The sequence below is a fragment of the Thunnus thynnus genome, chromosome 9, assembly GCF_963924715.1.
Source record: "Thunnus thynnus chromosome 9, fThuThy2.1, whole genome shotgun sequence".
In the NCBI taxonomy this organism is placed as follows: Eukaryota; Metazoa; Chordata; class Actinopteri; order Scombriformes; family Scombridae; genus Thunnus; species Thunnus thynnus.
Window position 1 is genome coordinate 29,900,533 of NC_089525.1, and position 24,330 is coordinate 29,924,862.

Consider the following 24,330-nt stretch of genomic DNA (forward strand, 5'->3'; position numbering starts at 1 on the left):
CAAAAGCTTGAAACAACAGAGCACAGTCTGTTCCACCCGTTCAATTAGCTGCGAGCCAAATGTTTATGCATCAGAAACTTTTTAAAATGATGCTCATGCTGCTCACAGCTTGGCCTCTGTTTCACCTCTCGCAGATCACATAGAACAAAGTGAACGCACCATCCACCTGTGAGTTTCATTCAATAAAACAGCATATTCTCTATCTTGCAGTATTTGCTCTCAGGGGGGGGATTAAATATGAATCGCTTTAATGCATATTAATAAACATATAGAGCATACATGGCAGCACAATCTCCAAACTGAATCCTATACATTGCAGGGTCAAAAATGGTTGTTTCCAGTCAGACAGGGAAACCGCTATTAGGTTTATTGTGATTTGATGGTATCGAATGAGATCACATCGAACCAATCAATGTCTGCGGCTTCAAACAACTGTGGAAGACATGACACCACAGTCGGAGCGTTCTCTTTCTCCTCACGTCCTGCTGATCGGGCTCCCCTTTGAAGCTGGATGATGAGGAGGGGAAAGGTTGACGGATGCTCACAGTCTCCTCCTCCGTGTGCTTCACACTCCAGTCCACCAGGGTATGTATGTGTGTATGTGTGTGTATATATGTGTGTATGTGTGTGTTTGTGTCTGAGTGTATGTGTGTGTGTGTTTTGTGGTGGAGAAACATTTGCATGTGTGTGCAGTTGTCCATGTTTTTGTTCGCAGGTGTTTTCTCTGCATCGGTGAGCATTCAAGAAGAACGTCTCCTTCAGTCAGCAGCCGATTTCTGTGTTTCTGTTTTTTTGCCTGAAATGAAGTCATTGACTGATGTTAAGCATGCAACATGTAAGATGCATTCACTGCCCTCACTCACATACCGTTGAAAAAATAATAAAAATTAAAAAAAAAACTTTGTGTGCATAAGTATATTATTTATATGTATACAGAGTGTGTCCAAACTTTTGACTGGTACTGTACATGTCAGTGTATATTCCTTGTAAATATAATATACTGAAGTTTTTTAATTCTATTTTATTGCCAATTTTATGGTTTTATTCTATTGCAATTTAAAATATTTTAATATTTGTTGACATATTTTCTGTGTGTGTAGCGTGGAGGGGGCTACAACATTGTGCGATCCTGTATTGTATAATGACAATAAAACTGAACCTTGAACTTCGATCTTTGTCTTATCCCACATAATCCACAATTATCAGGATAATATTGCGGAATATCAAAATATTCAAAGAAGTGCGCCCTTTTTTTCCATAGGCAATACGTTCATTTTAAATCAATCCACTCTGTTTACCAAAGAAATGTGGGTTGTTTGATATCATCATTAATATTATAGAAGATTTTATTTTATATTATATAGAATTTATATTATATTGTATAATAGCTCTTAAAGCAATTGTTTGACATTTTGGTTCGATGTCGTGTCTTGTTTTTTACAAAATGCAACCTCACTGTCACAAGACTTCAGGACCAGATACAATGTGTTTATCAGTGAGTTTTAAAGGTGCAGGTCAGCTGATTTTTTTTTTTTTTTTGGCCAGTTAAGAGAGGTATCGATCCTCTCATCTAAGTAAGAATGCATATAAGCATATCTCCCAAAACATATAACTATTGGCTGCACCACAAGGGCAACACATTACCATAGAAAGAGCAACAACACCCTCTGGGCCCTCTGTATGTGCTAGCTGCATTTTCCATGGGAATTATAGCAGTTTGGTGTGTATATGTGTGTGTAGCTTCTCCCGCAGTGAGGTATGCAGGTCACCTCTTTAAAGTCTGTGTATCTGTTTTTGATTGTACTCTTAAGTGTATTCTTTGGTATATGATAAAGAAAGGAACTGCCATTTCACTGTGATTATACCTTACATGATTACATGTGACAAATAAACTTGATTTGATTGTTTTTTATTTATTCCTATGGGGGGATAGATAAGAAGACAAACTTAAATTAGTATTTTGCATTATTTATATGGAATTCATGGAGATGCGCATGAATACAGAGCGCAAAATCCATCATTATGATAATGGTGATAAATCTTAGATACTATAAATAGGTGACAGGAACATTATTGATCCAGACAGCTTTGTCTGACCTTTTCTTTTCATACTGGAATGTAAATGAGCAAAACACAGAATACAAGAACTTGATAACAAAACTCAAATTCGTCATCATGTGTTAGTGACAATGTCCATATTTTTTGAAAATGGTGTGGTCACAGGTACTGAAAGGTACTTTCCATCCAAAAAAAACATATGAAAATTGTATCTTTAGAAGAAAGTATAGCTACCAGGTGCTGAAAATAAGACTTCAAGTCATTTTACCTTGACAGACAGTATCTGATCATTTCATGCATCATTTAAAATGCAGATATGAAAAAAAGGCCATCCAGCTCTCATAATCAGACTGTGACCTTTGCAAATGGGTTATTCCCTTACTTTCATTCAATTCTGACAGCGAGGTCTATTCCTATAGAGACAAAATGCCATTGAAAAAGTAATATAACACAGAGTGGTGCCATAGGACAGATGAGGAAAGGCAGTGACATTTAAGATTTCTTGTTCCATTTCTTCAGTCGTCCCCCCTGAAGAACCCTAGTGATTTTCAGCCCGATCCAATATTTGAAAAGGAACCAAGCACGCCAGTCATGTCTCTATAGATGACAACTGCCATGGGGTGCGGTGACAGTCCACCGCCCATTATTTCAGTGTGAAACCGCCTGCATGCTGGGATATGCTCCTGTGGAAGAATGAAATGTCGAGGACTTCTTTTCAAAACCAACAGGGTCTCAGAGGCCAAGTGGACAGTTGACATGCTATGCTACAAAATAACTCATACAGCATTTCAGGAAGTGGGACCTAGGGATTTAAGACTAACTTTGTGCTGGAAAATATAGGTTGGATAGTTCAGTATGTTCACTTTTTCATGGCTTATGTATGTTTAAGAGGGTCAGGATGCAGAATGATCTCCCCTATGTACATTAGCTTGGGTGTATCTGTCTCTCACAAAGTGCACTTATGTTTCTTACTTTGTTTGAGTGTTTATATCCCATCAACTAGCTTTGTTCCACTCCAACAGCACACCTTAATTAACCCACCATGGATGAATTTATTCTATTATTGGATTCTCTGTACCGGTGAGTATCCCACATGTGTCTGAGTCCCCTTGTGCTTCATGCGTTCATGCGGCTCAGTTCGGCATGTTGGGATTGTACAGGAGAGAACAATGCAATGCTAATCCTTAACAAAAGACAGAAACGTTGGACCTGAATATGTTGCCCTCTTCCCCTCAGGACCGCGTTTCCTTCAGCGAGGACTGACAGAAGATGGATTTACTTATTATCGTGCCTGTGCATGCCAATGAGCGAGACACAGGGAATCAATAACTCCCCTAGAAGAGTGCGAGGGCCATACAAATGCACGGTCAAGCCGGGTTGCAAACGAGGGAATCACTCCAGTAAAAGTAAGCAAAGACGCCTAAGTATCCGCATCCCTTCTGCTGTATAAATTATTACAGTTACTAAGAAAATTACCACGTTAATTAACTGCAAATAGCCTCCTTTTGTCTTCAGTGTTTTGCATAATAACCTCATTTCAACCTGCTGGATCTGTGAGCTCTGTTGAATGGGTTTCTGAACACAATTAGGTTTTAATTGTGAGCCTCAATAGAATGATGAGAGGCTTTGTGTGGCTCTGCACCTTGGAGGATTTTACTATATCATACCGGGAATGTGCTCCTCTAAAGGTCAGAGAAGGTTGTCAATTTGATTCTTGAGACTGGTTTAGAAGATGAGAGCAGAAAAGAAACATGTCACTCTAATAGACAGACCCCAATTTCGAACGTCTATTCTTCCCTAAATCTTGATTTAATCACAGTCATTACAGACACATAAGCCTGCAAATATGGTGCAGTTTCATGTGCGATAAGAAACCCTTAGCTTCCCTACCTTCATTCCAAAAGCACAAGTATGTGAAGTTTTCTGTGCAACCTAAAAAGCAGCTAACCAGGTAGTTTCTGATATAGGATAAGAGGACCTTTACATCCTGTGTGGAAGATCCAAACCTGAGAGGTTAAAACTTTGACTATACAGTCCTAAGATGCAAATATTTAGCATCTAAAGGCCTAAGTATGCTTCAAACAAAGTGGTTGTCAGATTATCACGCAGTGTCTGAAACCCTCCAGATGGCAGACCGGGGAAGGGCAATATCTGACAATTCTTGTAAGTTCACTCACATTTACGCCTACTTTGCATGGCAATAGACCAGCTGTGCAAAGATGTGAAAGTTGGCAGGATATGAAATTGTCTCTCAAGATCTCTGTGTGTACAATCAAGTGCAACAAGGAGAGACCGTCCAAGAGTGTGCACTATTATCGCTATTATCCCCATGTCTATGATACACCACGTCTGGACTACAAAGACATACCAAGGACACAGAGTTCAGATCAGGGAGACAGTTGGATTTAACCAGAAGAGGCTGTGGTGGCCATTCAGGACAGGTATAAACACTTCTGCCTAGAGAGGTGGCCAAATGACAAACTGTACAAACTAGTTTGCTTGACGCATACTACAGCGTTAAGATTAATGAAAGTGTGATAATGATTACTTTATTTCAAAGCTTCCAATAAATCAGCGTCACAAGAGTCACAAATCTTTGGAGCTATTGCTGTTTTTCAAGCTTTAAGTTAGGAAATTACTCTTTCCTTGGTCACGCAATCTTCTATCACACCTTTATCAAGTAAACAGGTTTTTAAAGCTCATTGTAGCCATTGCGACCCCTACTGAAAACGTTCCTAAAATGTCCATAAAGCCCTCCGATGTATTCTCAAACAATTTGACAGAGAAGACGTCCCAAGTTGTACATGTCAGAGTTACATGACGGTAACAAGCAGAGATAGACCAGTAAGTGAAAAGAGAGAGCTTACCCTACTCTAAACCTTCCACTTGTGTCAGCACTTTGTTGGTGGGAGCTCCGGGAGCTTTTCAGCTGACAAGAGGCAGCGGCATTCACCCGGTAAGTGGATCGTCTCTATTTACGTTGTCATGGGTAGAAAAGTCTCCCTTATCCAGACTGCTGAGAGACTAACATATATCAGTCCACATGTGTGCTGACTAGAACACCTGCTTACAGGCACAATCCCATTTCCAGCTCAGTGCTTTATCACCTTGATGACCTGTAATTTTTCAGACACCAATGCAAGCTGCTACACCATGAATGAACCCCATTCTGCGTGTTTGTATGGGTTTGTGCACTTCCTCTTCAGAAAACTGAATACAGTTCTGCAGCACTGTTGCTCCTTATTCCTGTTTTTGTGTCAAGAAGATTGAGAATATCAATAAAGGTTTCTCAACGAGTCCCTTTTGGCTTTCTAATGCGTCCATTGAGAATAATGGACATGCCAATAAGACTGACGCTCACACCCGAGCAGCAAACAGCCAACGGGAGAAATCCATCAGGATTAACCCCTCCCCCAACAGGGGAGATCTATCAAGATTTATCCCCCCCCCCCGCTCCACCTCCATCGCCAATACCTCTCACATACACGCACACCTTCCACCCACTACCACTCATCCACTCATGACTAGAGGGCAAACTGACTGGCAGAGAAATCGGCCATTAGCAAGGAGCTGTGAGTAGCTTCTCAACAGCGAATTAATGGACCCTTGTTCATTGTGTTCGGCTGCTGGGTACACTCAAGGGCAAAGCTCTTAAAGAGACATAAACAAAACCAAACAAAGCAATGAGGCTTAGTCGCTTGATTTAGCTATTTTTACTGTATTCAGAGTTTTAGCTCGTAATATTCCCTGCCTTTGTCCGTTACCGGAAATGTCGTGAAATGAAGCTAGCATACGAAAATTAAAATAACCTTTTTTAATTTTCAGTGCAACAAAGGCAAGATAAATGGGAAAAGTTCACATAGAAGAGAATAGTTGCAATAGTATGATGGATGAGTGGATGTTAGTCCAACAATCTGATTTCAGGTTCAGTTGCAAGCATGATTTGTAAGATGAAATAATGGCTCAATTAATTGTAAATAAATTCTTTATTAATGCATTATAGATCATTAAGTAGCCATTAGTAGCCATTTATGATGTTAAAGCGTTGGTTTCAAAAATCTGTTGGGCTGGTGGACTATCTCCACCAGTTTTTATCTAGCTCTGAGGCTGTCCTCACCAAAAAAAATTAAAAATGGCAGCATTAAAGTTCTTTAAGTGACGTAGATTTACAGTTTCCTTACAACTAACCTCTTCCAGTCTTGTGAATAATGACTGTCCTCCCTAAGTAGCAATTACAGAAGTAGCATCATGTTGGTTAACCTCTGCATAAAGCCTTAAGCATGAGGCTGTGGATTTCATTTCATTTATTTATTCTATAAATGTGTCAGTGTTTTCAACTGTAGTCCTGTAGCGAGATGTTCTGAAACCTGAAAATGAAGAGATGGTTAAAAATTACAGCCAGAAGACAACAAGATGCCAAAATAAGCATTCTCAACAGTGCACAAGCCATGCAGAGCAACAGGAAACAGCAAAACATTAGTACAATAATAAAGCAACAATATCCACTATTCGGTACATGTGGTCATGCAAACAAGACAAGGCAACGAAACACAACCAAGCAATACTGATTATAACCAATTTATGATGCATGCAGACATGAAGAGCAACAATAAGAAATATGACATAAATAAGATATGACAATCATGATGTTAATCTTGATAAAAAAAATAAAAGATGTGGTTACAGGTTAGTAAAAAGGTAATATCATGCACCTAACAAATTAGCCATGCAGAGCTGTAAGACACAAATTGAAAAATCAAAATGTGAGATTTTGTCACATGACACTGTGCTTTAACTTAACCAGACCGTAGCTATACAGGTGGCAGATCAAAAAATGAGCAAGAAATTGGTGGATATTGGCACTGACTATTTAATCATTCAGGACTTGTGTCTGGCTCTTCAGTCATATCAATCACACCACAGATCATGATCCTTCTGATAAAGCTGCAGAGTGTCTGGACCAAAATCCAGGTCAATTTATAACCCCATTTAAAATAAGCACTATGAATTGGTATCAAGTTTCCTATTGCAGATACATGTCTTTGTTTACAGATTAAGTTAATCTTGCTACATCATACATCTAAACCTTATCTAAAAGTTTCATGTTGGTAAAATGAAACCGGAACATGTGGCTCATATTTTATTCACATAATCCCGTCATGGTAAAACACTGTAAACATCAGATCGTTCATGCTTATGTTAGTGAATCAGGCTGCAGATTTGAAGCTTGCTGCAAGAAAAAAAAAGTCTCTCCCTTCTGTCATCAGTGCTGCACTTGAACAAGGCACATAACGCTTCACTTAAGCTGTTCACAGCAGGGAACACTGAATGCGAAAGTGCTCTAGTTCCAGGTTTTTTCTCCCTTACATGTGTCATACATTTGATCTGATACAGTCTAGTCATTGTGACCTGGAAAAGGCTGCTCGGAATCATATTTTTTTATGATTCATACTCTAATCTGGATTGTGAATCAGCAGTACAACATCTTATCCTGAGTCAAACCCCTGGCATAAAGTTTTTTGGTATTTGAATCTCTGCAACCGCAGAGCTTAGCTGACAATGTGTGCAAAGCATCTTTGCTGTTCAGATCTCAGGAAAGCCAGTGCATCCTACTCCAACAACACACCTATAATCCCCTCTTTAGCTGACAAGACAATGCAAAGATTTGGTATTATTTGTAATTTATTCTTATCTGTCTTAATCCTCATTAAAGAGTAATGCAACTGAATCTCAGCAGCAGGCCTTCTCACATCCTATGTGAGTTTGTCTGCAGTTTTTCTTGTAAAAAACACAAATCATATGAATATTTTTTGTAAATGACACCTGTACACTGTTGATCAATAAAAAACACTTTTAACTATAATTGTATCACTCCACACAAATACAGTGACACAACACTTTGCACATTTCAGCCAACATTTAGGTATGTTCGTCACCTTCACCTCCCCTCTGCTTCACTCTGCAGTGTTGTCATCTGTTGATTCATTCATCTATTCATCTCTTAAATAAGTTGCTCTTGGCTCCATGCTTTGATTTGTTATTATTGTCAGCGGTCAAGTGTCAGTTCAGCATTTTAAATGACTGCGCTTTGTTTCCATGAGAACACAGAAGACTGGATTTGTGAAGATCGTGCCAAAAAAGCAGAATTGTGTGAAGTGTTTTTTCCTTTTGATATAGAAGCAGTGAATTGCAGATAAGTGCTTATGTTTTGCAGATAGTTAGAGTTTGGGTTTATGTAATGTTCAGAGTTAGAGGAAATGGTTCACAGTTTTCAAGTCCATATTAAAACAACAGTCAGGTTCATACTGGCTGCTAAAAGATCCCTTTAAATGTGCTTTCAATGTAAGTGATGGAGGCCAAAATCCACAGTGTGTCCACACAGTCATTTTGTGCAAAAATGCATTTAAAATTTGATGTGAAGCTTATATGAGGCTTCAGCAGTCTGAGTTAGTCATATCAAGTGGATATCTGACACATTTACAGTCTTTTCTGCAGGACAGTGTTTCCCTGTTGAGCTGCAGTGGAAGTATAGTAACAAAAAGAGGGACTTTGGCACTAAAAAGAACTGTAACGTTGAAAGATATCTACTTGATTTGACTCATTTGGACGCTGAAGCTTCATATTAGCTTCAGATAAACTTTTAAATACATGTTTATCACAAAGAAGGAAGACTGTGGATTTTGTGCCCCATCACTTACATTGTAAGTGCATCATGAAAGGATCTTCTAATGGTCAGTATGAACAGGAGGAATGATTGCAGCAAGAAAAACATGTTTCACTGTTCATCTGGGAACCTGACTGTTGTTTTAAGACAGATTTGAAATATTGTTAATCTGTCCTCTAAAGTATAAACACCCAACATGCACTATAAAATGACAATATTTTGCTTTTCCTGCTTGAAAATGAGGTCTTGTGGGAATCATGTGATGCCAGACATGCATACATAGCAATGACTTTCATCACTCACCAGGTAGGAGCACTATCTGTTTCCACAAAATGTTTGCTTCCTTCTTTACATACCAAAGAAAGGCTGCATTTCTTTGTGGTGGTAATGTGTCCTAATCATGATGGAAAACTGGCTAAATTTACCGCTCACCAAGAACGGCACCTCACATAAATTTAGAATTTTCTTTGTTTTTTTTCCCCAGAAAGGATGAGGTGATTACATTACAGCCTTTTATGTTCCTGTCACTCTTCCGGCGTGGCGGCGTCTCCCTCATTGGTAAGCATTCCCCAAACAGCCTCTGCTTTGTCATGCCAGGAAGATGGAGAAATTATATTGTCGTCTCTCCTCTGCTCTTAGGTTAATATATTCAGAATGACTGCGGTGTTATAGTATTGCCACTCCTCCCCTTCCTGTCCTTTCTGCTTCTCCTCACCGCTTCCCAATATATTTCTCCATCTGCAAAAGCAAATGAAACCAAGTCTGCTGTGTTCTTGGTGCCAAATTCATTTTCCAATGTGGATGGGGCTCACAGTTGGATTATGTCATGATTGCCCAAAACAATCAAACCCAGGCATGGGACTGCAGACTGAGGCTGAACATCATCATAACCTTGAAAGACCTTCACTGGCAGAGAGAAGAGAGGCAAAAGGGCCACTGAGCCATAGCTGTGCAGATAGCGCCCCCTGTTGCTTAACCTAATAAAAAACAAGCAACTGCAGTAAAGCGGGATGTGAGAGTGGACATTCTTTTTTTTATGTCAAACACACCAGATACACTTTAAACATTAATATATATGTAACAATTACACCATAAAAACAACAAATGTTGATCAAAATGCTTTAATCTAAAAAAAAAATCACAGACATAATTATGAGGATCAAATGAAAATGAATAAAATGTAAAATAAAATAAATCAAATTTGTGCATTATGCAGAGAACAAATAAATAATTAAAGCAGAGTGTGACCAATCATGTCTCAGAATGACTTTTAATAGGCTTAAGAAAAGAGATGGATCTTAAGAAAGGTTTTAAAAAATATCAATGGATGGACAAACTATTCCACAGTTTAGGGTGAACAATGGAAAATGCCCGATCATACCTGGATTTTAGATAGAAGCGTGGAATGACGAGCAGTGATTGGTCAGCACATCTGGGAGAATGAAGTTCAGAACGATGAGTTGGTGCCAGTCCATGCAGTGCTTTCAATACAAATTAAACCATCCTAAAATCAATCCTGTATTTCACTGGTAACCAGTGAAGAGAGGCCAGTACAGGCATGATGAGGTCTCTCTTCTTGGTACCAGTGAGGAGTCTGGTTGCTGCAGCTGCAGGCGAGATAAAGCTGATTGACTAATTCCTATATAGAGAGCATTGCACTAGTCGATGCAGGAAGAATAAGGGCATGTACTATGTTCTCCGAATCCTTAACAGACAGAAATTATTTTGGTGTTGTGAGTGATCTGATGTTACATGAGTTACATTTAACAGAATTAAACATTCTTAAGTTACAATCTGCTTCATTTAAAAACAATATCACACCCTAGACTGGAATTAATGATTCTCTGACAGTCTTAACTACATTGCATGATGCTTTTGATTTGTCCTATCCGTGTACATGATATGTTTTTTGTTTAGGCTTTATGGTCATATTGTCTAAAATTCCCTTCAAAGTGTAGGGAAACATCAGGAGCCTTTTTTGTACCATTAGTACATTGCCCCTATTTCCTTATGTATTTTGTAACGACCCCCACATGTATAAAGTGGTGAATCACAGTCTGAACCAGGAAGACAAAATAAAATCCACTCTTCAGTCCAGTGAGAGTTTTATTTTGAAGGTTCCTGACTCCTTCCTGTACTTCCGACTGTACTTCCGGCTGTCCTGCGTGCGTCCTGCTGCAGACTCGATAGCATCTTGTGACTGTTGTTTTGAGATAAATAACCATGTCTCTGGAGGTCGAATCCGCAGAGTAAGTGACCCAAGTAATAAATTCCAATTTCAAGTCGACCATACAACAAATCGCCCGCTTATTACTCCGCATTTGATGCTATTTTCTCTGAGTGAGGCCTGCGTTATCCTCTGCTGCAGTGCACTAGTGTTAGCGCGCTAAGCTAAGCTAAGTAGCTAAAGTTAACCCCATATATTGTTGCTATTTCTTAGCGTGGCAAAGAAAGCATAATTGCATTGTTGTTCATGTTAAATGAAGTATAAAACTCCACATGTTGGGTCTTTTTAGTCGCACCGTTTTAGATAAAGAAGATTGAAAGCTAACGTTAGTAGAGTTAGGATAAGTTAGCATTAGCTAACATCATACTGCCAGGTTAACGAAATCATTCAAACATCTCGCACCGAAAAAAGCATAAAAGTTGCATTATTTTATTGATATACTCAGTATCTGCACTTTATGTCATTATTTAACACGCTAGTGTCAACTAAGTTTCTGTAATGCTAGATTGTGTTAGATTAAAGCAGCTGTTACTTACCGAGTAACTTCAGATCCCAATTAATTTATTTAAACAAAGTCTCCAACTGAAATTACTCGGTTTCATGCCTCATGTTGTCAAACATTGTCCCCGCTGAAGTGTCCGATATTTTAAAGAAGTAAAAAGTCAGATATCAAGGTGTATTGTCTGGTATTTGTGTTTGTAGTGGAGAGACTCCTTGCACACCTTTCAATGTACACGTAGAAAGAAAGAAGTCTGAAGAGATCAAAACTCCAGCAACATTTAGTATATTATTAGTAGAGCTGCAACAATCAGTTGATTAATCGATTAATTACCAACTATTAAATTATTCTTCAACTATTCTGATAATTGATTAATTGTTTTGAAACAATGCTAGTATATTTTCATTTCTGTGCCATAATTTCTCATCACTTAGGCTAACATACACCCACTGAGCACTTTATTTTTTAGGTCATTTTTTCAATCCCATTAACATACATGTATGTTGCAATGCTAATATATCTGTGATAAGCTCATATTTGGCGATAATATTCATCCATGAGTTACTGAGAAAGAGGCAACAGCAGTTCTCTTCTTTTGTTTGTTTTTTTTTTTTATTGCTAAATGACCCACAGAAACCTCACTGTGCCCACACAATCAAAGTCTTTTAACTGCGTTTCCAGTTGACTCACGTCATTTTTTGTTTTCCACAGCGTGATCCGTCTGATAATGCAGTACCTCAAAGAAAACAATCTGCACAGGACTCTGGTCACCCTGCAAGAGGAGACCACAGTGTCTCTGAACACAGTGGACAGTATAGAGAGCTTTGTTGCAGACATAAACAGCGGCCACTGGGATACTGTCCTGCAAGCCATCCAGTCCCTCAAGCTGCCAGATAAGACCCTGATCGACCTTTATGAACAGGTAAGGTGTGGCGATATTGTGGTATGAAGCTGGAGTATCCTGTTATGTGTCCTCAGCATGTTTAGTGCTGTCCCTGTAGAAGTCATGTTTCATGTCATGAATCGCAGTGTTTGTGTTGTTGCTTCCAACCAGGTGGTGCTGGAGCTGATCGAGTTGAGAGAGCTGGGTGCAGCCCGTTCGCTCCTCAGGCAGACCGACCCCATGATCATGCTGAAACAAACCCAGCCGGAGAGATACATTCACCTGGAGAACCTGCTGGCTCGCTCCTACTTCGATCCCAGAGAGGTGAGTCCAAACCAAACACACACAAAAAAAATCCAATCTTTGTTCATCCGTCCATATAAAGATCAAGTGGTGTGGCAGATCACCTGCGTCAGCCTCTTCAATAATAAAAACCCTTTCGATTGTCTGTCAGGGAAGACACATGTTGTGTGGATAAGCTTTAGGGAAATCCATAATGCATTATTGTAGAGGGACTGGTACATAAACAGCAGGTCTTCTAGGTTTCCTCTTTATTTTCTGTCACTGGAACAACATTCAGAACTGTCTTTGTCACATGTTGACATCATTTACTGAAAATACCAAATTTTGGATGTATGGTGACGAAATGTTTTTGAATTAATCTGCTTTTACAAAATCCATTTATCTTACAGTATCAATTACTAAAAGACATTGTAGACAAGCCTTTCTAATGGGCTAAATACTGTTAAACAGGCTTCTATCTCAATAATAACAGATAAAATATAGGACAGTAGAGTTATTATTGAAGGCATCTGTATCCACCTTTAAAACTCACACTGGTTAGATTCATTCTGTTGTACAAGCAGAAATACATGGCTGGTTGAAGTTGTGCGGAGTGTGATTGTTGATGTTTGCCCTCCAGGCGTACCCGGACGGCAGCAGTAAGGAGAAGCGCCGTGCAGCCATCGCTCAGGCGCTGGCGGGGGAGGTCAGCGTGGTGCCGCCCTCTCGTCTCATGGCTCTGCTCGGACAGGTAAGAGATCTGGAAGCCTGCGAGTGCAATGAGAAAGTTTGGTTATTATGATTCCCTAGAAAGTTACACTATCATCTAAACAAAGTGCTGATTTTGGTGTCGTCCACTGTCTCCATTCGTCTCCTTCAGTCTCTGAAGTGGCAGCAGCATCAAGGTCTTCTGCCTCCTGGAATGACCATCGATTTGTTCAGGGGTAAAGCTGCCGTCAAAGATGTGGAAGAAGAGCGTTTCCCCACGCAGCTCAGCAGACACATCAAGGTACCTACCTGTCCCAAAGTGTGAATGCTGGGAGACAACGTTGATGTATCGCTTCCCTGCTCTGATTAATGCAGTCTGATCAGCCAAAAAGCTCTCAGCCTAACTAAGTATCAACCTGGTGATACTTTTTTAATCATATAAATGTTTAAAATGTTGTGACATGGCCTATTTTCTCTCATCCTCCCTCCACAGTTTGGACAGAAATCCCATGTAGAGTGTTCCCGGTTCTCCCCTGATGGTCAGTACCTGGTCACCGGCTCTGTGGACGGCTTCATCGAGGTTTGGAACTTCACAACAGGCAAAATCAGAAAGGTGAGTGATGCACAAGAAAGACACAGAAACCAGACTGTCCAACAAGACTAATGACTACACTCACGCTTGATATTTCAAAGTGATTTCTGTTTACTTTTTAAATGAAAAAGTCAAGTGAAAGGTTGCATTTGCATGTTTCCAGTGGAGTACAGAAGCATTTTAATAACACCAGTTAAAATTAAATGATTGAAGTAATTTGTGATTCATGTAAAAGACAAATTAACTGTGAGTGTTTTGGCGAAGAGGTTATGAAATATAATGGCTAATGCACTTACAAATATGGCTTGTGTGGCTGTAAAATATATTTTATGTCATCTGAATCACTGATATGAAAGCACCAGTCAAATCAATGTTTGATTTGATCTGACGTTGTATGCATTGTGTCCCTCAGGATCTTAAGTACCAGGCTCAGGATAACTTCATGATGATGGACGATGCAGTGTTGTGTATGGGCTTTAGTCGGGACACAGAGATGTTGGCCACCGGCGCCCAGGATGGAAAGATCAAGGTAGGCGAGGAAAATTAAGTCTCTTCCTCCAAATCCTCCTCTTAATCCTTTATTACCTTATTACCAGTATAACTGTAGTATATTAAGCTAAAGATGTCCTCCATCAACCAGAAGAAAACAAGTTAAAACAACAGAACATCAACTAACACATTATATTTGTTTATATGTGTGTGTAGGTGTGGAAGATCCAGAGCGGTCAGTGTCTGAGGAGGTTTGAACGCGCCCACAGTAAAGGAGTAACATGCATCAGTTTCTGTAAAGACAGCAGTCAGCTCCTCAGTGCCTCCTTCGACCAGACAATCAGGTAAACTCATATCTGACACGTTTTAAAGTCACCTGTAGTCCCGACAGTGTAGTTAGTTTCTTGTCTTTTTCCTCTGTATCAGAATCCACGGACTGAAGTCGGGTAAAACTCTGAAGGAGTTCCGCGGTCACTCCTCATTCGTCAACGAGGCCACCTTCACTCCAGACGGTCACCACATCATCAGCGCCTCCTCTGACGGTACAGTGAAGGTAAGAGAAGCATCACTTATTCTGTGCTGTAAGCATACAGTAAATATCTTGTATCAACATGCCTATACACATCTTGTTGATCATTATCCGTGTGTGTCTCCTTCTGCCTCAGATGTGGAACGTGAAGACCACCGAGTGCAGCAGCACCTTCAAACCTCTGGGCACGTCGGCCGGCACGGACATCACCGTCAACAACGTCATCCTGCTGCCTAAGAACCCCGAGCACTTTGTAGTGTGTAATCGCTCCAACACGGTGGTCATCATGAACATGCAGGGACAGGTTAGTGTACAGCTCATTGTCCAGCAGGAGAGACGAGATCTGCGTTTAGTAAAAACGGCTCTTTGAGGAGCTTCAGTAGGTCGCTGAACTCGGCTCGTGTGCCGCTACACTCGTTTGAAAACAACAAATGTCTGAAGAATTGTAGGATTATTTAGTAGATGATCTCCTGTGATAAACAGATAAACAGATACAGCTCATTAGTTTCTCTCAAGTCGCACCTTTTTCTAACATTTTAACTTTTAAAGTCTTAAACTTTTCTTTGTTCTCTCCAAGTTTTTGCATGTAATTTATCAGATTTAGCGCTTTATTGGTCCCAAGATGGAACACCAGCTTATAGGCAGTGTTTCTAGTAAGATAAATTGGTTATTATTCATTTTTAATAGTAGTTTTAATGCAGCCGTGATAGCTCACAGCAACAACAACAACACACTGAATCTCAGGAAATAAGTGAGACAAAGCAATGCGGTGCAATACCCGCAGTATCAGCAGAAAATAAAACAAACAACATATTTTTCAAAAGAATATCTCCACATCCAAGTTAAGTGCTGTATAGATAACTCATTTTAGAAGCTTTAACCTGTTAAATATCAAATTTAAAAGCTTTTTTGATCTCATTAGTTTCTATTTTTTCATGAATACCGGGCAAAAGGATTTTTATTTGCAAAGAAAAGTGACTTCATCAGTAATATTTCCAAACATGCTTTATTATGTAACAGTGATGAATGCGTCTACCTGCCTGCCTTCTCATGTTTCTTCTCTGTGTGTGTTTGATTTCATCTGCGGCTGCCGCGGTGCAGATCGTGAGGAGTTTCAGCTCCGGTAAAAGGGAAGGAGGTGACTTTGTGTGCTGCACTCTGTCACCCCGCGGCGAGTGGATCTACTGCGTGGGTGAAGACTTTGTGCTTTACTGCTTCAGCACCGTCACCGGCAAGCTGGAGAGAACGCTGACGGTACGTTACAGCGCTCAGGAGAGCAGCAGATCAAAGTGTCCAAAAATAATACAAAGAGCATTTTTCCTCCTCCTGCTTCTGCAACAAAAAAAATATCTGACAATCAAAGAGTTGAAGATGTGGGCGAAACTCTGTGATCTTTGTGCATTTTGCAAGTTTTTAGAAGAAGACCGAGGTCTGCAAAAGTCATGAAACCTTTTGTATCTACTGTGTTTTTGTACATTTGTAAATATACTGTACCATATAATGCTCCAGTATCACCACTCATGTATTGATACACAGTTTCCTGTAATAATTCAAATGTTATTACAAAAGTTAATACTATGCAAGAAGGTCACTTTAAGGGTGTTACCAGATTACTTAGCAAACACTTTAAATTGATACTGTTTAGAGTTTTTACTGAAATTCCACATTTAGCTTATATAAAAGCTTTTTCATCCATCTCATTTGACTCAAGAGGAAAAAAATAACACTGCTTGGTGGTCTTAATTTTATTGATGACATTTTACTTTTATGAGCAAAATGGATTACCACAAGTCAAATGTTAGGTTTGCCTGTTAATTTTGTTTTGATTCTCTGCACTTATTTCAGCATAATTTAACTAACTTCTGATGGACTGTTGAAGGTATTCTGGGGTATTTTGTTAAAATTACTCAAATAAATCATACTGGTGATCATTACTGGTGACACCTTGTCCCAGTGACACATTAGTTTGTGGTTTCTGCAGTTATATAACTGTAGCTTAAAGCTAAATGTTAAATAAAATAATTTCAACCTTTTAATAACTTTTAAAGTCGGAATAATCAGTGTATCAAATGACAGTGTGTAATGAGGCTTTTCTTGTAGTGATGAACATACAGAGAATTATCAGCGACTCTGCAGCTCCTCTCGGATTCACGGAGCTTTATATTGAGTCTCAGCTCATTGTTAAGCTGTGCGGCTGCAACTTTACTGTTTTGGTTCACTCTCACTGCTCTCAGGCAGCTCTCAAAACCTGCTGTACACTATCTGTTCAGCACCAAACCGCAAACAGACAGTCTTGAGTTGGTAGAGAGCAAAAACAGAGCTAAAAGAGAGTGAATACTGGACTTAGATTCACCAGGTGGACAGAAACACGACTCTAAATGAATGATAATGTTCAACATATCAGTTTAAAAGGTGTTGATGTGTCAGTTTTGTGTTCGCAATTAGTTTCGTTGCCAAAAAATCAGTGAATGCAGGTTTAAGTAGCTTTGTAATGAAATGAATTTTTAACGATAGGATCTTTTCTCACATCTCCTCCACCTTCAGGTCCATGAGAAAGACGTGATCGGCATCGCCCACCACCCACACCAGAACCTCATCTCCACCTACAGCGAGGACGGTCTGCTGAAGCTCTGGAAGCCTTGAGGTGTTGAACTCAACACCGAGACCGGACGTTCTCACTCTGCAGCTGCTCTCACTCTGGACACTGCTCTGCCTGGTTTTTTGTTTTGTTTTTGTCTTTTATACTTTTTACAGCTCTGGGTGAATCACTCCCAGGTCAACATGGACTGAAAGTTTTGGATGTTGATGACCTCAGTGACACAAATCACTTTTACACATTCAGATGCATGTTTCCATTTGAGAATGAACACGGGTGATTTAAGGTTTTTGTGCGTATTTTTATCTTTAAGTCACACAGCTGAATATCAGCAGTTTGGGGTTTTTATTTTTCCTGAACTTGTGAGTCTGAGAAACTATTAATAGTTTGTCCAACAAATAAATAATTGAACATGTGTCTTACAAAACAACGATTTGCTTGACTTTAATGGTATTTATGAATTTGTAAGAGTCGATCAAGAGGTGGATGTGATTTAGGAAAAACCTCAAATTCAAAATGTGAACTACACATAAAATTATTACAAACACCCATCAAACCTTTCTATCTTTTCAGTTGCCGTTAAAATAAACAAGGCTCTGCTGTTATGAGCTTTACATTCAATAACTTTTTTTTTTTTTTTTCTGAGGCTTCTGCTCAGAGTTGTCAGATGTTCGGGGCAGCGAGTGTAGATACTATACTCGACTCTTATTTTGAAAATTCCATTCTTTTGTAAATATATTTTTTATTAGCATTTTTTGATTTTTTTTCAAAGAAGACCTGGTTAAATAGTGTTTGTTTTTGTGTTTGTTGATGTCTCTTTTTTTTCTAGTCATGGCAAGAAGTGAAGGTCACCATCCCAAAAAGTTCCATATAAACGTGTATATACATATGTACAGTTTGTTTCCTGAAGTTATTCAGTTCTAACGAGGATCGTCTTGTTGTCAAAAACAGCTACTTTGTCAGCAGAAGGTCTCAAGGTGACCTGTAACTTCAGGAGTATCAAATTATACATTCAGTTTAATAAGTAATTTTATTGTCAGGCATTTTTTTCCCCACATTGAGTACATGTATGCATCTGAAATGAGACTTAATGTTTCAAGGATTGAAAAGTTGCTGGATGTACAAATTTCCCATAAATCTCTCATCTGTGCCATTAAAGTTATTTAACCAGAGCTGTTGTCTTTAATTTATGTTTCCTGTGTTAGTGGAGAAATGGAATATAGGAAAAACTGGATAATACTTAAAAAATGTGATTTTTAGAAGGCTTGAAGAAACAAGGACACCAGATGTCACTATATAGTCGTTACTAAAAGTCTTTGTATGGGGACTTAAGACTTAAAAAAAAAAACCTTGAATACACAATTTTCAGCCATGCATGCAGCGTCTGTGTGATAGAAAGAGGTTTGCAAACTCTGCTCCTCAGATGAAGAGGAGAGTTGACTGAGTTAAATCTCTGAATAAACTCTGGTGGGACGGTTGTTGGTACAGCGGCTCTGCAGAGACATGCGTCAAACCAGCCGCCAGCAAAACGCCAGTTATTCTATAAGGACTTCAAAATAAAACCATAAATCAAAATTGGTCAGAAATTTCCAAAAAAATAATCAAGAGAAATGACGATGATGGACTGTCTCATGTCATGTCAGTGTTTCAGACGTCAGATATGGATCAGTGGAGGGAAATAGAAGCTGTTGGCATCATTTGTTTTATCAACAATTAAGTTTTTTTCGCAATTTTTGCTCGATTTTTTACTGCTCATAATGATACTATGTATTTTTGTCTTATTTACCTAATGTAAGTTATCACAGATTCTCCATCTCATCATACCCACTTGTAGTTTTTTAATGAGCTCAATGTTTTAAAAACTGACTTGTTATGATAGCTGGCATGCCTTATATGCTGTAACCTATAGGTTATGACTTTCTGTATGCGTTTAATGATTATTTTCATCATCAGTTAAACTACAGATTATTTTCTCAAGTAATTGTATCATCATATAAAATATCAGAAAATAGTACAAAAAAATGGCCGTCATAATTTCCCAGAGCCCAAGATGGCATCTTCATATTCTTTGTTTTATCTGTCCAAAACCAAAATATAACAGTTTTCTATTATATATGACAAAGACAAGCAGCAAATTTTCACATTTGAGTAAGGCTGCAACTAATTATTATTTCCATTATTAATTAATCTGCAGATGATTTTCTTATTCATCAATACATTGTTTTATCCATAAAATATCAGAAAATAGTGAAAAATGCTCTATATGTTGTAATTTCTTAGAGCCCATGTTGATGTCCTCAAATGTCTGATCAACAGTCCAATATTATAATATAATAATTATAATAATATACAGTCTGATATTCAGTTTACTGTTAGGTAAATTGGTTCTGTCTGAAAGTTAAAGGGGACGTTCGTGCATATTTCAAGGTCTATATTTATATTCTGGGAGGTCTGTATTTATATTCTGGGGCTCTGCTGGAATATTTTTGCATGATCTACAGTTCATAAAACTCCTTATTTATCTTATACTGACACTTTATAGCAGCCCCTCAGTTCAGCCTCAGTTCAGGACACAGAAAAGCTTCAGATCCTCACATCTGAGAAGCTGCAACCTGCAAATGTTTGGTATTTCTGCCTAAAAAATGACTGAAACAATTAGTCGATTATCAAAATAGTTGCTGATCTTTGTTTATGTGCTTGTTTGTATATTAGGATCCCTATTATCTGTGCCTTAAAGCACAGCTAGTCTTCCTGGAGTCCATGATCAATTTTCTGTTCATGGACTAATCGTTGCAGCTCTACATTTGAGAAACTGGAATCAGATCAATTTTGGGGTATTTTTGCTGAAAAAAAAGACTGCAGTTATAAATCAATAATCAAACTTACTTTTCTGTTCATTAACAAATTGTTTCAGCTCTCTTTTCTATAGAATCTTAATTAAACACTCTTTTTTCCCAACTACTATTATCTGCACAAAAGCATGTCAAAAACATGTCTTTTATTTTTAAACTCTGTGACCGGAAGTTGCTTTTGCGTCGCAGGTGTCTTGACGGCGTTGCAGAGCGGCAGGTCAGGGAGGTTGAATGAGTGTTTAGTGTTAGAGGGTCTCTGCAGGGAAGAGTTACTATGGCAAGAGTTCTGCACCTCACTTTGCTTTTATTTCTACATTATGGATCAATTGTTCTGATTTCCACCAGACCTGCTGATGACAACTCTGCAGTGAGACCCACTGTGGCTTCAGATGCAGCTTTTACTACAACTGTGAGCAGTTTTTCTACAGGAAACAGCACTAATGTTCCCACCACAGGACTTTATAGTAAGTCAACAACTAAACCCCCTACGACCACAGCAACAACTGAACGTCAGACTGAAGGTAGTGATAAAAAAGTAGCTCCCAGAAAAGAAGCTGAAGAAGAAGAAGAAGGTCCTTTGGAATTTGGTGAGTGCATATCAAAATTGTATTTTTGTAAGTTTAAATGTCTTTGATTGATCTCCAATGATGGAAATAATAACTTTACAGTGAACAAATTGAACACAAAAACCTTTGTTCAATATTCCTTTAAGGATTTATGGCTTTTATTGTGAGCTTTGTTGTATGATTACTACTTCATGGAAATATGTTCATGAGGGCAGTTAAGTTAATCAGCCTAAATGTACTTTTTACAACTTTGTCAACTGCTCATTGGTTTCATGCATCTCGTTACTTTCCTCATAAAACGAAACAGCCGTGATGTAACTTGCTGAGTAAAGATGTGCTCTCTTAACCTTCTCTGTGAACAAAGAAACCAAAACTCTAATATGAGGAATATGTGTTTTTTTTTGTTTATATCTTTTAAAAACAGATCCAAACTCACAGCTGTCAGGGTTCTGGGAATAATCCTCCTCCGTGGGTTTCTTACTAGACCGAACTCAAATATGTAAAAGATCTCTTAAACAAAACCTCAAAGGCTCATGACTCATTGATATGCAGTTAATGTTGAAGCCTCAAGGTTTCAACTTCAAGCCAAAGAATCCTTCAAGGTTCCTCAAAGCTTCTTAGATTCGCAGGGTAAAAAAGCTCTCTGTTGGTCTACATATCTGCGGTCAGAGAGTCAGTGTCCGAGGGTTGGGGGAGGATGTTCCACATTCTACGCTGTGTGCAGTGAGACATTTTAGCCTTGTGTTTTCTACTGATGAAAACCAGATGCTTGGTGTGATGCCTCAGGCAGAAAAAAAAACAAGAAAGAGACCCCTCACACTCTGTAAGACCGATCATGTGTAATGTTTGTCACGCAGGCAGACTGTATATTCATCTACACACTGAGCTGAATGTAAATAGATGCAAACATCTGCAGCCAAAAACTCCCCCCACAGCAGCATTTACATTAATTAATTCAGTCTCAGGTTTGAAAGCATGTTTGTGCTGCTTGCTGTGCTCTACAGCATCCTCTGGAGGTGGAAGTGAAAGATTTTTTTTTTTCAACCAATGTTAAAGGAATAATTTGACATTTTGGGAAATATGATTATTATATTTCTTTTATCTCTTAGTTTATTTTGTTGTTGTTGTTTAATCAGTTTTGCTGTAAGCTGTAACATATATTCCCTTTGTGGGATCACTAATAAAGTCTTATTGTATCTTACGTTATTTGTTTCTTTCGAAAAGTTAGACCAGAAAATCAATACAACTCTTATCTTTGTCCTTTAAATATGAAGCTACAGATGGTTAGCATAGCATAGACTGGCAATAGGGGGAAACAGCTAGCCTGGTTCTGTCCATATTCTATAATGATGTATCTGTACAAAATCAAAGTATAAAAACAGACTATTAGTGAGCTTTTGAGATGCTGGTAGTCAGATTTTTTTGAAGGGGACATTTTATGCTTTTTCTGACTTTCTGTCATTTATATACTGTAATGATGTCTATGTTAAACATAGTCAAAGTTCCAAAACTTGAGGTTAACATAAAACCTAAAAATGCCCCCTGTAAGTCAAAAGCCAGGGCTTCAGCCTGCTCTGATCGCGTTGTTTGCAATGTTAACGCTACTTCCTTCTCATGATGACATCATATTGTTTACACATGCCGTCCATTTGGTAGCCTTTGTTGCAAAGGTTGTTCCATGAGTTGTTCACTCGTATATTTCAAATTCGGGCTCAAACATATTTGAGAAGTTTCCATTTTGAGTAAAGAACAAGAAAAATAAGTAAAAATCTTACTACTACGATTTGTTGACGTAGTCTCTGGAGCTGGCGGAAGTCTGCCGAGGGGCAGCTTCAGGAAACTAACCAATCAGAACAGAGTGGGCTCATCAGGAGGGAGGCCTTAAAGAGACAGGAGCTAAAACGGCCTGTTTCAGACAGAGGCTGAACTGAGGGGCTGCATAAAGGGCCAGTATAAGATAAATAAGGAGTTTTATGAACTGTAAATCATGCAAGAATATTCCAGTAGAGCCCCAGAATATAAATACAGACCTTGAAATATGCACGATTCGTCCCCTTTAACCAGGCTAGTGGTTTACCCCTGTTTCCAGTCTTTATGCTAAGCTAAGATAACCAGCTTCATATTTAATGGAAAGAGATAAAAGCGGTATCATCTCATTTAAAAGTTAGAAAATAAGCATACTTTCCAAAATGTCAAACTGTTTTATTTGAAAGTTAAGTTTAAGTTGCAAAACTGTTTTTCTTGGTATATTAAACTGTATATATAAACAAATGTATAAAGTCTAATACTATAAGGTATGCATGTGTCTTGCTGTGCATAACACAGTTTGCGTTTTTGTAGAAAAGAGGTCCATCAGGAGCATTAAGGTAACAAAGAAGCCCAAAACGGTCCCGAAGAAACCCAAAGTCATCACCAAGAAGCCAAAGGTTGTTAAGAAAGACAAACCTCAGGTCAAAAAAAGTGTGAGCCAGTCAGTGACCAAGGAGACAGTCGAACGTATGTATTGGGATGAGCCTCGATATATATACAGTATGTCAACCAGTCAATCAGATATTAGTAGCAAATAGTTTTCAGTGCTTCCATCTGCTTTAAACATGTGGGGTTTACTGTCAGAACAATTCAAGTGGTCTTAGTTGAGAACATTTTTGATCCAGATGTTTGTTCAAGATCAACTTAAAAAGACTTTCCTAGAAATACTGAAGCTTGCTGAGATACTGAATTATTCTTTCAGGTAAACCTCGTCCACAGTAGCATCAAACAAACCTTAAAACTATTTGCTAAATTAACACTATTAAGTGTTAATTTTTCTGATGTGACTGGTGTTTCTCCTACCACACCACAGTGCTGATGGGAGACATACTGTATATCTAAACCTTTATAGGAATTAACTTAATCTGTTGTTTTAAATCATCGTTGCTGCGATTTGCGACTCACCAAAAACAAATCTCTGAGAAGACTGGGAGCAGCTTCACCTCTATCTGCAAATATTCAGTCAAAAGAGTATCATAGGTGATGTAGTTTCTCTTATCTGTTGCCAGCATTGCTTTATGAAATTAGTTTATTCATATCTTACATTTATATATACAGTGCTGCGCAAAAGTTTTAGGCACTTTAGATTCATATCCATTATGCAACACCATCAGGGAGGCGTCTGATCGGTCCCAAATTTATTGTGCAGCATGAGAATGACCCTAAAACTACAGCCAGAGTCATAAAGAACAATCTTCAGTGACAAGAAGAACAAGGAGTCCTGCAACAGATGGTTTGGCCCCCACAGAGCCCTGATCTCAACATCATGGAGTCAGTCTGGGATTAACATGAAGAGACAGAAGCAGCTGAGATGCTGAAATCCACAGAAGAACTGTGGCAACTTCTCCAAGATGCA

At 38.7% G+C, this 24,330-nt stretch overlaps 2 protein-coding genes across 2 annotated transcripts in view; both read left to right on the forward strand.

The window, feature by feature from the left end:
- Positions 1 to 10,847: 10,847 nt before the first annotated feature.
- Positions 10,848 to 18,699, forward strand: smu1a (SMU1 DNA replication regulator and spliceosomal factor a). The gene is made up of 12 exons (XM_067600002.1): positions 10,848 to 10,971; positions 12,160 to 12,370; positions 12,503 to 12,655; positions 13,254 to 13,364; positions 13,494 to 13,622; positions 13,815 to 13,934; positions 14,326 to 14,442; positions 14,619 to 14,746; positions 14,829 to 14,955; positions 15,068 to 15,235; positions 16,033 to 16,185; positions 17,476 to 18,699. Exons 1-12 carry the CDS (start codon positions 10,946 to 10,948, stop codon positions 17,572 to 17,574), a joined length of 1,542 nt encoding a protein of 513 aa, XP_067456103.1. The 5' UTR covers positions 10,848 to 10,945; the 3' UTR covers positions 17,575 to 18,699.
- A 1,722-nt stretch (positions 18,700 to 20,421) lies between these two features.
- The window catches only part of LOC137189893 (probable carboxypeptidase X1), a 28,024-nt gene continuing 24,115 nt past the window's right edge, over positions 20,422 to 24,330 (forward strand). The window contains exon 1 of the mRNA XM_067600008.1: positions 20,422 to 20,966. Coding sequence (XP_067456109.1) covers positions 20,654 to 20,966 — 313 coding nt within the window. The 5' untranslated portion in view covers positions 20,422 to 20,653. The remainder of the gene's footprint in view (positions 20,967 to 24,330) is intronic.

What these genes read in the sequence shown, in the direction of transcription:
- smu1a (XM_067600002.1), top strand. Translation starts at nt 10,946, where the DNA reads ATGTCTCTGGAGGTCGAATCCGCAGA. An exon ending in CTGGAGGTCGAATCCGCAGA is followed by an intron (nt 10,972 to 12,159) that starts GTAAGTGACCCA and finishes TGTTTTCCACAG; the next exon opens with CGTGATCCGTCTGATAATGC. An exon ending in TCATGGCTCTGCTCGGACAG is followed by an intron (nt 13,365 to 13,493) that starts GTAAGAGATCTG and finishes CGTCTCCTTCAG; the next exon opens with TCTCTGAAGTGGCAGCAGCA.